Raw genomic sequence first — 12,609 nt, forward strand, 5'->3', positions numbered from 1 at the left:
CTTTTCTTTCACTGCTTTCCCTGCCCCTCTCAAGGCAATTAAAGAAAACATGCCTCAGCGACTCCGAGTGATGAATTTTGCAATGCTAATGCTCTTATATAACCATATGTAAATTATGTTAACAAATGAAGAAGAAATATGGGACTCGGCATGGCCAGGGAGCACATGAACACACCTTAAAACCAATGAAGAAGAAAGATACAAAACGGACCCATCTCCAAAGGGAGACTGCTGGGAACGGGAACTCGGCTGGCTACTGTCCATACGCCAAGCCACAGTGGAGTTTAGGCCAGCCAACCAACCAGTTAGTCAACCATTCAGTCAGCCTGGACGTGGATCGCAATTGAAGCTCTGCTCAGCTCTGACCATTGACAAGATAATTTCCTAGGGTGCCGCCAAACAATGCAGTAAATCCTACCTACCTTTCGAATACACTAACCACACAAAGGCATCCCACATAATGAGTGGACAGTGAATTGAACAAAATTTCAAATTTCATAGGATAATCTAAAACTCTTTGAATCGATATAGTAAAAATTTGTCTTCTAGTCAGTGGAATTAATCTGTCAAATCCTCATTTTAAATCGAAAACAAGATCTACCACAAAAGCCTGCGGATTTGAGAACTGGTTAAAGAAATGTCCAAGAACTTTTGCCACGAAAAGGCTCTTTGGAAAACTCTTGATAATGTGATGATCATTCAATTGAGTACTCAAATTACTTATTGCCAATTCAAGCTACTGTCTAGTAAGAGTATTAACAAATCGTTGTAATATGTAAATTTGACTTGCTTTCCTTCCTTTATTTTTTGTTTCTTGGTACGTCTTCGTTTTACAAATTGTAAAAAAATAAAAATAGAAAAAAACCTATGGCCACGACAAAACAGAAATTGGCTAGTTTCGCTAGACCGCGTTAAGTTGACTGACTACCAATTGTTATTGTTGCCACGACCGAAAAAAAAGTTCGACTTCTTCTGTAACTTGGATTAAGGCTGAATCTGAGGTTGAGGCTGAGGCTGAGGCTACTACAAACGAATAATTTTCAAACAGAAAACTGCCGCCAAGCCAAGAAGGTTCATAATTATCAACTGAACTGTTACTGGGGATGGGGAAAAGGGGCTGTGGCACTTCTTGAAATGTTGCAACCGTTTGAGAGACTGGAATTGGTCTAGGTTTGAGCCAATAGTGCAAAGTGGAGGGTTAAATAGGTTTTGACTACTTGCAGTCGGTTGGAGTTTTGATACCCTGCACTCGAAATTGGGTATATTGAAGTCAAATGTCAGATATTGCTCGGCATTAAGAGGTTTTGACTTTTGCTTATACACGGTAACTCAGTGTCGGCTCTTACTTATCAAAATGTGTTTTAACGATGTGCGATGAAGTAAAAAACTTATTTTTGTTTTCATTCCAAATCAAAGGTAATTAGCCAACGAAATTGATCAGGGCCAGAAGCCACCGCTATAACAAATTGATTGATATTTGGTTATTTTTAATTATAAATATTGCTCAATTGGTCTAATCTACAAAACCACATACTAGACACATACATATGTACATGTATGTGTTTCCTTATTTGCATTGATTAATTAGCCATAATAAATATGAAAAACACGCGCTTTGTATTTGATAAATTTACTTTTAATTGAATTGGTCCACAGACATTTGAAATTTTTAATTTGAAAACAATAAAAATCCACGTCTAGCATAAATGCCAAGAGAAAGAAGTGCAATCCCCTCACCCTCATACCAAGTATGTTGGTATACGGAGGAGGACTGGGTGGAGGAGGTGCAGGTTGGGGGGTTGGGATCCATAATAAATAGCAAACGGCCAACGAAAAAATTAATAAATCGTGAACAATGGAAGCGTTTGGTAGTTATGACGATGACGATGGCGATGAATCTAAGACCGCAGCTGAGGCTTAGAGCGGAATCTGGCGATGTCTTGGTCTTACCTTCTCATATAATTGATCTCGAAAATTGCTGCAAACGTTTGGTTTGCCTTTGCTTTGCCTCGCTTTTGGGGATTGCATTGCATTCAACTTTGGCTTTCGGTGGACGCGACGCCCTATGGTTTTCCTTGGCTTGTTTCGGTTTGGTTTTTGGGATTTTCTTTTCGGTAGCTGTGGCAGTGCCAACACAATTGTTATGAAGAATTATTGCTCTTCATTGCCTCATCACATAATTGTGGAGGAGAGTTATTTATGTGTTTGGCTTGTGTGTGTGTGTGTGTGTGTTTAAAGTGCGGACGAAAACCGTTTTCAATTCATCTGAAACTCTTTGGAAATCACGCTATTAGGTATTTATTTTATTGCTTGGCCTTACCTCAAGAAGTGGGAGTAAAAATAAGAATTTACTCTGAGTGTTATTATGGTTCAAAGAGCATCCAAAAACTAATTAACATATCTTGTGTGTGTGTGTGGGCGACCTTGTGGAAATCTATTGAAGCTGATGGTCAAGTGCTTGGGTTAAATGTGTGTACTTGTATTTAATACACTCCCAATGCATATCCCTTGGACATTCTGCGATCTATAAAGTATTTTAGGGGGTGTCCAATCAGAAATATTAGATTATCGGCTTAGGAAATTCAGTAATTTTCAAGGAGACAATTTAAGATTTTATTAAAATTCCGTGACCACTTTGTTTTGTGTTGAATTTAAATATTTATATGGGACACAAATATGTCTTTTGCGTTTGAGCTCAGTTTATTCAATGATTCTCAATTCTATAACAATTGTGGAGCGGTATGCTTATGTATAAACATATTTATGTATAAATGTAGGTACATATAAATAGTTACATAAAAGTGGGAGAGTGTAAAAGGGAGAGTGAGGATGCATCATATTGCATATTGGGCCAGAGCGGCCCCACCATGCACTCATGGATGGTCTTGTTACTTAAGAGGCAATACACTTGAATGTTGCGCAAATAAATATTGTACCAAAGTGTCACAATATGTTTGTAATATTATCAAAATGATATTTCAGAACATGCTAAATCCCCCTTCTTTAGAAAAATAACATAATAACATGGAGTTATTTTCTAATTTTTATTACATAAAAATTTATGAATTGTTTTTTGTTTTTTAATGTTTGCTCTTGATTGTTTAATGATATATATGGTAAATATTATTTATTTTTTTTGTTATATGTATATGTATAGTGTCATTAAATGTAGAAAATTTATTTATTTTATTTTTTTTTTATGTCAACTGATACAAATTTATCTTTATTCACTTCTTGAAGAATTAAATGCCCGAAGGACCTTTAATTCTGTGATTTTGTCGTTTGTATTTATGACACTTGTATTGAATTCTAAATCTGAATCGTTGTCTTGTTCAGGCAATGCTTCTATATCAGGTAGTGTCAATAGCACAGGAATTGTTAGATCGTTAATATCCTTTTCTTCTATTTCTTCCTCGCGTGTTTCAGATTCTTCACCTTCTTGCTCTGTTTCAGAGGTGAATTAAGTACGGTTGGTACGAATATATCGAGATTATATTTTTTCTTTATAGAGATTAGGTTTGCACGTATTTTGATCAATGGATTGGAAATCTGTGACCAGTTTGTTTTAAATATGTTCTGTCTATTAACATGCACTAAATTTCTCGCTTCGTTCAAAGAATCGACAAGAGTTTTTGCGTGCTTATTTATTGTTTCTTTTTGGATATTTCTATTCTGGGTTACACATTTGTAAGATTTTTTTAAAATTTTCTTTTATGTTTTGGATATGGAGAAGTAATTCTTCCCATTCCATGCTTAAAGGTTTTCTTTTTAATCTTTTATTATTTGCACATCCTCATCTGAGTCTCCTATATTAACAGTTTCTATATTTGTTTCAAAAATGTTATGTACCCATTCAGGGACATCCTTATTTTTAGGTCTCCTTACTAATAATCTGCTATATGCTATTTTTATGGACTTTTCCATAAGGTCTTCAATATTTCTTTTAAATTTGTAGTTCCTCGTACTTGTTATTTACTGGTCCTGAGTCTATCAGGAAATCAAGCAAAGATAAGGAGATATTTCGTTTCTATTTTATTCATACTTATTCAATTTAGAACCTCGTATTTTGGGGACAACTTATTGTTGTCGGGCTTTATCCATCAGGTATAAGCCAAATGTGCCTGTTAAATTTGAAAAACAGCATTTATGTGGTACTGTGACAATGAAACTCATCTGTACCATCGTGCTTCCTTGAACTGGGAAATCTTCTCCCGTTATATCAAGGTATGCTGATCTGATTTGTACTAAATTTATTAAATTTTATGGAGAGTTTATGTTATCTCTTCTGAAAACCTCAATTAGATCTGATGCTATACTCGGATTCCTATTTGCTATCTTCCCAAAATAATCATCTAATGTACTCATTTTAATCAAATGACATATATTTATCAAGGTCGTTAGGCTATTTTATTAATTACATTAGCAATGGAATCCACTGTCTTTGTATCTATTAATCCCACACTGGATTCATCAAAAATGTCATCAAACTTGCTAATTTTGTTATCAAACATTGAAAGTGAAATAAAAATTGTCTCAGAATTTTCAAAGAAAAGTTTTTTTTTGATTTATTAAAAAAAAAATTTCCTTTTACATGACCCTACCTACAATTTCGTATAGCTTTACAGGCCATACTTCTATCGGGCAGATAGGATTCCGCTCAATGTTACAATTTGTGAGTTTTTTTTTTTTGCATTACATTTCTTATATATATACTTAATTAAAATTTGGTTTTCTCATATGCTTAACATTTTTTTTTTAAATTAAAAGATTTTTCTTAATCTTAAATTATGTTGTGTTCATCTGCATTTAGCATCAGCTGGTCATTGCCAGTTGGCACGCTGATGCTCCATCGATGGCGTAAAAGGCGGCCTGCCTTGCACACTCGTCCGAGGCCTATGAGCTCAGGCGGTACCGGTGCCGGTCATCGCACCAGTTTTTTTAATGAAGCAACTGTATTCACAATACGGTGAATACAGTGGTCCAGGACAGTCCAGGGGACACTTCTTTGTTTCCTTGGGCATTGGCTTTTGCTTTGGAGGAGTAGATTTTTTATTAGCGTTTGTTGTTGGAATACATTTATGAATATTTATTTCTGAGTGAGTTTGAGATTGTGACTTTTTGTCTTTTTGTGACTTTAAAAAGTCAAGTTCCTGCTGTAGCTTTTGTGCTACAGCCCATGGTGGTGGTGCTTGATTAGAATACAATAGCCACTTAATGTGTGCTAATCTCTTCTTTCTCTTATTTTGCACTCCAGTCATTTTTGTCATCTCACACTCTACTCCGTTTTTCCAAGTCCCTTTTCTCCTCCAACGCAGCTGGATTTTTAGTTTCCTCTTCTGTATTATATCGCCATATAGTATATGTCCAAAATAATGTCAATACTTTTGCCTATTAGTGACCACTGTCACGGTCGCCATACAGGATAAACATCCAAAATTGTATTGAGATTGAATATTTATATGGGACCCAAATATGCCTTTTGCGTTTGAGCTCAGTTTATTCAATGATTTTTAATTCTATAACAATTGTTAACTATAGCTAAGACCGCGTAGCTGCGCTGCCAGTAACGCCGCCAGAGGAGCAGTATGCTTATGTATAAACATATGTATGTGTATATGCCGCCGCAGCGGGAGAGTGAGGATGCATCATATTGCATATTGGACCAGAGCGGCCGCGCGTTTTATATTTGCCGACTCAACAATGTCCAGCACCGTGCACTCATGGATGGTCTTGTTACTTAAGAGGCACACATAAATATTGTAACAAAGTGCCAGAATATGTTTGTAATATTATCAATATTATATTTCGGAACATGCTACAATTCATTATTTTTGGTGTAAAGACAAGGGGAAAGGGTATTAATAAAACTATCGATACTTTCATTGTAAGGTTTTAATGGACTTGGAAATTCTTACTTTCCAATGTAAAAAGTAGAATATAAATGAAAATCGTTAAAAAAATAGAGCTTCTCAATCTGCTTTTAGTACTTTTTTACACTGGCATATTTTCATTGAACTCATAATATTATTCTATTCAAAAGAAATGAAATTATTTTACAAATACTTCAAGCATCGACTGAGGCTTCAAAAATTAAAGGTTCATTGAAATACTTACACTTGGTCCTTGTCATTTTTGTCTCCTTTGAAGAGATATTTTGATGATAATTTGACTAACATTTCAATTCGAAATTGAATACAAAAGCATTACCAAGAGATATCACTTTCAAAACAGGCTGAAATTTTAGCAAAGTTACAGATTCGAAAGTAAGGAATCTTTGACAACTTTTCAAACTAATCCTGATAAACTTATTGAATCAACAAAAAATTAACTACATACATACATATTCAATAATCAAAAACCATTTTACTTTAACCTGACAGCCGCGACAATATAAAAAGCAGGCCACAAGCCTTTGCCAATCCTGCAATATAAATAATCCGGCACTGATTGTAGGTTTCAAGTAAATATTTTTGATTCACCGCTTTTGCAATTAGCAATTTTCAATATCTGAAAGCCTTTTGGTTCAAACATTCGCTCTCTTTCTCTTGATAGTTAAAAATTCTATATAATTGTCAAGCTCTTGTTTTTGTCGTCCCTAGGTTTCGTTAAATTAACAAAAAATGGCTTAAGTTATTCAATTCAACTTTCCATTAATCAGTTGAGAACTGTTTGAGTAGTCCTGCAAAAAATAATATTATGACATTGATGGGACTTTAAGTGTTGTTCTTTGTTCCTCCAAAGAGGTTAATACACTGTCAAAACCTTCAAATACTATCAGATATATCAGAATAGTAACCCTTACAATAGTCACAATAGTGAATCAATTTTACTTCGTTTATATACTTAGCCTTTCTGTGTCTTTTTTATGATTAACTTTATATTGAGATTATGAAATTAACAATTTTGGTTTCATACATAAATTTCTTCTATGCGAGATTTGCATACTTTAATTCTTTTTATCCATTATTTTTTTATCGTTATCAATAAAGTCATTAATCATTTCCTGGCCACTCCAAAAGCCAGGCCATTTCCTCTCAGCAAACCAAACAAAAGGGGCACAAACAACAATAATAATCTCTGTCATTCAATTGCCACTCCAAAATGATTGTGATGCTGTCCAAAAAGGTCACTCATGTTGTCATAAAAATGTAACAACTTTATTTCGAACTGAAATGAAACCGCAGACAGTCAAAACACCAATCCCCCCAAAAAGTAAAAACCGAGTATAAAGCAAAAAAGCTAAAAATTTGAGACAGGAGATGGGTTTTTTCGTCTGTTTTTTGTCAGTTGGAGCACACGCTTCCACTTGATTCGGAATCGGTGTACATGAGTAAGTGCACTTGCCTGCCTGCCTATCTGTGATGTTATATCTGCGTACACGATATCACGCCGACTCCCCCGGCTCCGATTCAGACTCGACTCAGGAACACGCGAGCTGGCTAATGGTAGCAACTTTACCGGCGGTGCCGATGCCACCACATAAGCCCCTCTCGAAATGAGGTTATGCAAGAGCCCAGACCAGACCATGTTTATTCATACAATATCTTCAGACTTTGCTCATTTTTCGCTTTTTTCTACCAACTTTTTTTTTTGGTTTGTTTGTTTGTTTGGTGTCATTGTGGCCTGGAAAGCATCACAACAACAGAGACAAATTAGGCACAGAGAGTGTTGGAATATTGTATGATCTGTGGCAAATGAGTTGGCCCTAAAAGCGTCCATTTGTGGTTACTGACTTTCGTCACTTTCGTACCAAATCATAAGAGTATTTTGATCTAATAACCGACTTTTGTTGTCTTAATAAGGAAATTAAATGTCAAAGTGATTACCGCAAATTTTGTTTATATTTTGAAAGAAGAAAAAGTTATTTGGGGTAAAACCTTTACACTAGCAATTACCCAACTGAAAACACTTTAACTAATATTAATCCTCCCGCTTAGACAACTCTTCCACCAGTTTGGCACTTTGGGCTTTAATCTGTTTGCGATTCGGTACATTGGCCATTGTTTTGTTCTCCTGCAGGAGGTCTTCTTCAGGCACTGCCTGCTGTTGCTCATCTGGGCTAGTGTGCTCATACATATCCAAGCTGGCCAAGAAGTCGGCATGATACTCCTCCACATTGCGCCTAATGGTCGCCGGCTTCAGTTCCACAGTATAACCCTTCATTAGCTTGTAGATCTTTCGCTTCACTATGTGCATTATGTTGTCAACTAGAAAATGGAAAGACGTGTAAATCAATAGACCGATCTACAGATCGATGAAACTCAACTGTTTTCTTCGAAAATCTCTGGAGCAGCAGCTCTCATGTTAAGCATTTCGAATTTAAGTAATGGCAGTTTCAAATACGAATTCGGATACTGGGAACGTATGAGTTTGGGTTGACGATCCACATGTCGCAGTATTTCCACCAGGTTCCAAATGCTTAATCTATATTTTAAATGAGATATATGCATTAAGAGATCCATTTAAGTTGATCTTTCCCACCTCAGCATGACATAGGCATCAGCACGATTCTTAAGATGCTGTAGAGTCTCTCGTTCGAATGCTTCATCTTTGTGCAAAATTTTCTTCAAGTCCTTGATGCGCTCCTGTCGACTAAAGGACAATAATGGTGTAAGTCGTAGACCGTGTGTATATTTGAAATAAATACTTGATCTCCTCTTCGGAAAGATTGTTGACCAAAACACCCTTCAGAACACTAGCGCATTTCATTTTCGTTTCCAACATCTCATGGGCCAACACGTCGTTTACAATCATACGATGAAGCTTATCATTGTTGTCCACTTGGCTCTTCATACTGAAAATCGAGTTAATGAAAGGGGAACGAGATAACTCATTTAACTCTCACCGTGGATATATCTCCCTGGCCTGAGAGCAAAGGGTAACAAATTTCACCTCCTTAATGGTCTTTTCAATTGATTTGAGTTCCAACTTTAGAATCATCATGCTCTGCGTTTCACGTACATAGCGCTTCAGATTTGTGGTTGGAGCCTGTTCCTCCTTGGCCTTTGTGTGTATTTGACTTGGGGAATTTGCTGGCTTTCTGAGGGCGGACAACATTTGCAATTTGGCTTGTAAGTTTTTACGAGATTTCTCCTCCATGTGTCGGTATTCCTCGTTGAGCTCCTTGAACTTTGCTATAGCTGGCATCCCAAGGTATAGAATATGTTTAATAAAGTTCACTTGATCTTCCATATCAGAGCTGAGAGATCGGAGTATAGGCTCATAAAATATCTCGTCATGCAAGAGAACTTGTATCATTTTCTTATAGGTATTATTGATAGTCTTTATGGCCTTCAATCGAACATTAGAGTTTTCAATTTTCTTCAAGAACACACGAGATTTGAGTTCCTCATCCAAAACGAATTCATTTTGATACTTGATACGATTCTCCAACATGGCACGTTCCAGCTATGGATTGGAATTCTATATCTATAAAACTTAAATTTAATAACTAACTCTCTCGTTCAAGCTACCAGCAATTCTTTGTAGTGTTTTTTCAGCTGATCCAAGCGAAACTCCAAACGATCCCTCTCCTTGCGCAGGACAAAAGTTCGCTGATTTATGTTGTCAACCACAAGATGTATGGGCATTTTCTGGTATAAACGCTGCATATCCCTGTGGTTAATAAGATAATTACGTATTTTATGTGTATTATCGTTGGCAATGATATTCTGCAATTTGGTCCTTCCATCGCGACATTGCAGCTTCAATCGTTTATTCTCGCGGAAATAACGCAAACGATTAGCCTTCGACTCGTGCGATTTGAATTCCACTCGACGAGCTTTGGTTTGGACAAATGTATCCATTTTTTAATTACCATTGTATGGTATTATTGCATTAACTACTTACTTAACAAATCGGTCATTCCCTTGAATTGTTCAGTTAGCGAATTCGGTGTCCATCTTTCGTCCACCATCAAATGCTGACGAACATAGGACATTCCAAACAAGCCATGGAAACGCAAGGCGCGCGGATGCACTGGTTTCGGTGCAAGGACATCCTTCTCTTTATCGCTTTTGGTAAGGGACGATATACCCTTTTCACGTAAACTGCAAGGCATCTTCTCTATTTATAATTATATATATGTATCTATATACGAAATTAGACAATTGCTATGTTAATTATAGGCAAGACTACACAATATGTTGTGCGTGTGTGTGTGAATTAGAAATTCATTAGAATTCAAGCTTCGTTGTGACAGATATCGAGAGGAGAACTTAAACTTAAACTTAAGCATTTTCAATTTCTTTTTAATGTAGTTAAAAATAATATATATTTACGATCATAAATAACTCTTAAAACGAAAGAAAGTAGTTCTAGCCTCGAATCCTCCTGATAATTTCTTTATGACTCCTTTTTCAAATCGGTTTCGACTCCTTTTAGAGTCATATATTTTTAATCATTCACTGCAATGACCTTACATTTTGATATGCCATTTTCGAGTCTTCAAAACAAAGTTCCAAATACTAGCTGGATCATATTCCTAAAGCTATTTGGATAACTTCTTGGTTATGAGAGATTTCTGAAATAAAATTATATGTAAATTAAAGAATTACTATTAGACTTTATCTAATTTGTGACAAATACCTTGATTTCAGATATTTAACATTGAAAAATATTAAGTTAATCAAGAAGGGAATGCAACAATAATCTTTAGACTGAAGGCCTTGCTTTGGCGTGGCTTTACTATATATTATAATTGGCATTAATGCTCTTTTAAAATTATAATAAAACCAGAGTGTCGGGGCTAACTTCGACTCCTCTTTCCATAATTAAAGCCGTCAAAGTTTAATAATGTTTTATCTAAAAAGTCTAATGGACGGCCTACAATCTTAGCATGCCAAATAAAGAAGTTATTGATCAAAGTCTCTGCTTTCCATCGATCGTTTAAATGGGACCAATGTATATGATATACATAGTCACCCGATCAATTGATGGCACAGTCGTTTAAGCATGTAATAAACTCACCAATATTAAATAGCTCAGAAAGTAACGAAGTTAATGATAAAAGTGACTGTTCGTGACTTTGTCGTTTGTATGGCAGCTGTCTGATATAGTGTTCTGATCCGGCTGAAGCCTACATGCGAAATTTCAGTTTTGTAGCTCTTACGGTCTAGGAGGAGTATATATATATTTACCTATATACTTTATATGGTCAAAGATGTTTCCTTCTTCTGACCAAAATTAATATACCCTTTCTGCAGGGGTATACAAATAACCAATAAATTTGTAATATCTTTTCAGTCCATACAAACCATAATTTCAGAAAAAAAGCATTTTATTTTACACATTTATTTTGCACTAACATTTCATTATCGGTTTCTTTTGTTTTGTTTTTTCTTCTGTGTTTTATACAATTACAGGATAGTTCGTTTATTTTACTTACTTATGTGGCGATGAGAGCTTGAGTGCTTGTGTTTCAATTAAAATTTAATTTAATATCTCTCAAAAGTTCATGGCAAAATATTATGTTTTTCTTTTTTTCTTTTTTTTTTGTTTTGGTACTTAATTTGTAGAACTTTTAAATAACATATATGTTTGCTTCTAAGTATGTATATATATAAAACTAAGTACATTGAAACAATTTAACATTTCATTTTGATTTGAAAAAGTAAAGGGCTGATTCTTGCTGTTTTGTGGTATAATCATTTAAAATGTGTGTGTGATTTATTGCACGTCTTAAATGTATCTACAAGTTCCATATATAATGTTAAATATATAAATTTGGTATGCCAACACTTTAAGCTTTGTTTTTGTTTTGTTCGGTTTTAGTTTTTCTTGCTAAATTTTCTTTTGTTTACTTTTATATGAAACATCAACAAGTGGTCGCCTTGGTTTGTGCAAGTTCTCAAATTACAATTTTAATATTATTCAAGGTAGATGCATGATTAGATCCCAATAGATATCTATGTATATGTATATGTAGGTATGTATATACCCTCCAGTACCAAATGTCCCCGGTCGACAATGTCGCCGCATCGTCGACTATACCGAAGTCGGCAGAATTAAATTCTGCCGGCGTCGACATGCAAAGACCAGCCGACGGTGCCCGAACTATCCAATGTCGTCATCGAAACACTTCGGCTACCGAAAAGAGTTGAGCAAACACAATTTCTTGAAAAAAATTGCCACAAAAAAAAAAAAAGGCAAGAATAGGAAAAATGCAGCATAAAATAATATTTATTTTCATGACGGCTTTTCCATACCCTTGTTACTTATGGATGAGGAAAAAATTTGAACATTATTACCATATATGTATGTACATATTATTTTTATATATATATAAATATATACATAATTTGTCAATAACTTGTTACTTATACATAAATTGATCATTAAATAAGCATGTTTTTTTTATGTGAAACATATGTAAATTTCACATAATTTTACATGCATCGTCGGTTATGGCCAAGCATACTCTGTGTTTTCGGCACGCGACAAAAAGGAAGACAAAAACAACAAAGTTCAAACGGGACATTGCATTGTTGTTTTTATTTACCATTTCGGCACGCGTCGCTTTGTAATTTTCGTTTCTCTTTGCATTTGATTTAAATTTGCGTACAAGACAGTTGTCAAAGATTTCAGTGTGAAAGATTACAGCGAAAATAT

At 35.2% G+C, this 12,609-nt stretch overlaps 1 protein-coding gene across 1 annotated transcript; it reads right to left on the bottom strand.

The window, feature by feature from the left end:
- Window positions 1–7,822: 7,822 nt before the first annotated feature.
- On the bottom strand, window positions 7,823–10,188 carry LOC137582679 (filamin A-interacting protein 1-like). Its single transcript, XM_068297308.1, has 7 exons — window positions 9,850–10,188; window positions 9,474–9,781; window positions 8,846–9,408; window positions 8,648–8,794; window positions 8,482–8,592; window positions 8,267–8,424; window positions 7,823–8,207 (listed from the first exon to the last, which is right to left on the bottom strand). Exons 1-7 carry the CDS (start codon window positions 10,058–10,060, stop codon window positions 7,921–7,923), a joined length of 1,785 nt encoding a protein of 594 aa, XP_068153409.1. The 5' UTR covers window positions 10,061–10,188; the 3' UTR covers window positions 7,823–7,920.
- Between the last annotated feature and the right edge of the window lie 2,421 nt (window positions 10,189–12,609).

Source organism: Drosophila tropicalis, unplaced genomic scaffold (genome assembly GCF_018151085.1).
Source record: "Drosophila tropicalis isolate 14030-0801.00 unplaced genomic scaffold, ASM1815108v1 contig_859, whole genome shotgun sequence".
NCBI classification, from domain to species: Eukaryota; Metazoa; Arthropoda; class Insecta; order Diptera; family Drosophilidae; genus Drosophila; species Drosophila tropicalis.

Coding starts and splice junctions, on each gene's coding strand:
- LOC137582679 (XM_068297308.1), bottom strand. CDS start 10,060: ATGCCTTGCAGTTTACGTGAAAAGGGTATATCGTCCCTTACCAAAAGC. Junction 9,782..9,849: donor GGGAATGACCGATTTGTTAA/GTAAGTAGTTAA, acceptor TCCAAACCAAAG/CTCGTCGAGTGGAATTCAAA. Junction 8,593..8,647: donor CTTTCCGAAGAGGAGATCAA/GTATTTATTTCA, acceptor ATTGTCCTTTAG/TCGACAGGAGCGCATCAAGG.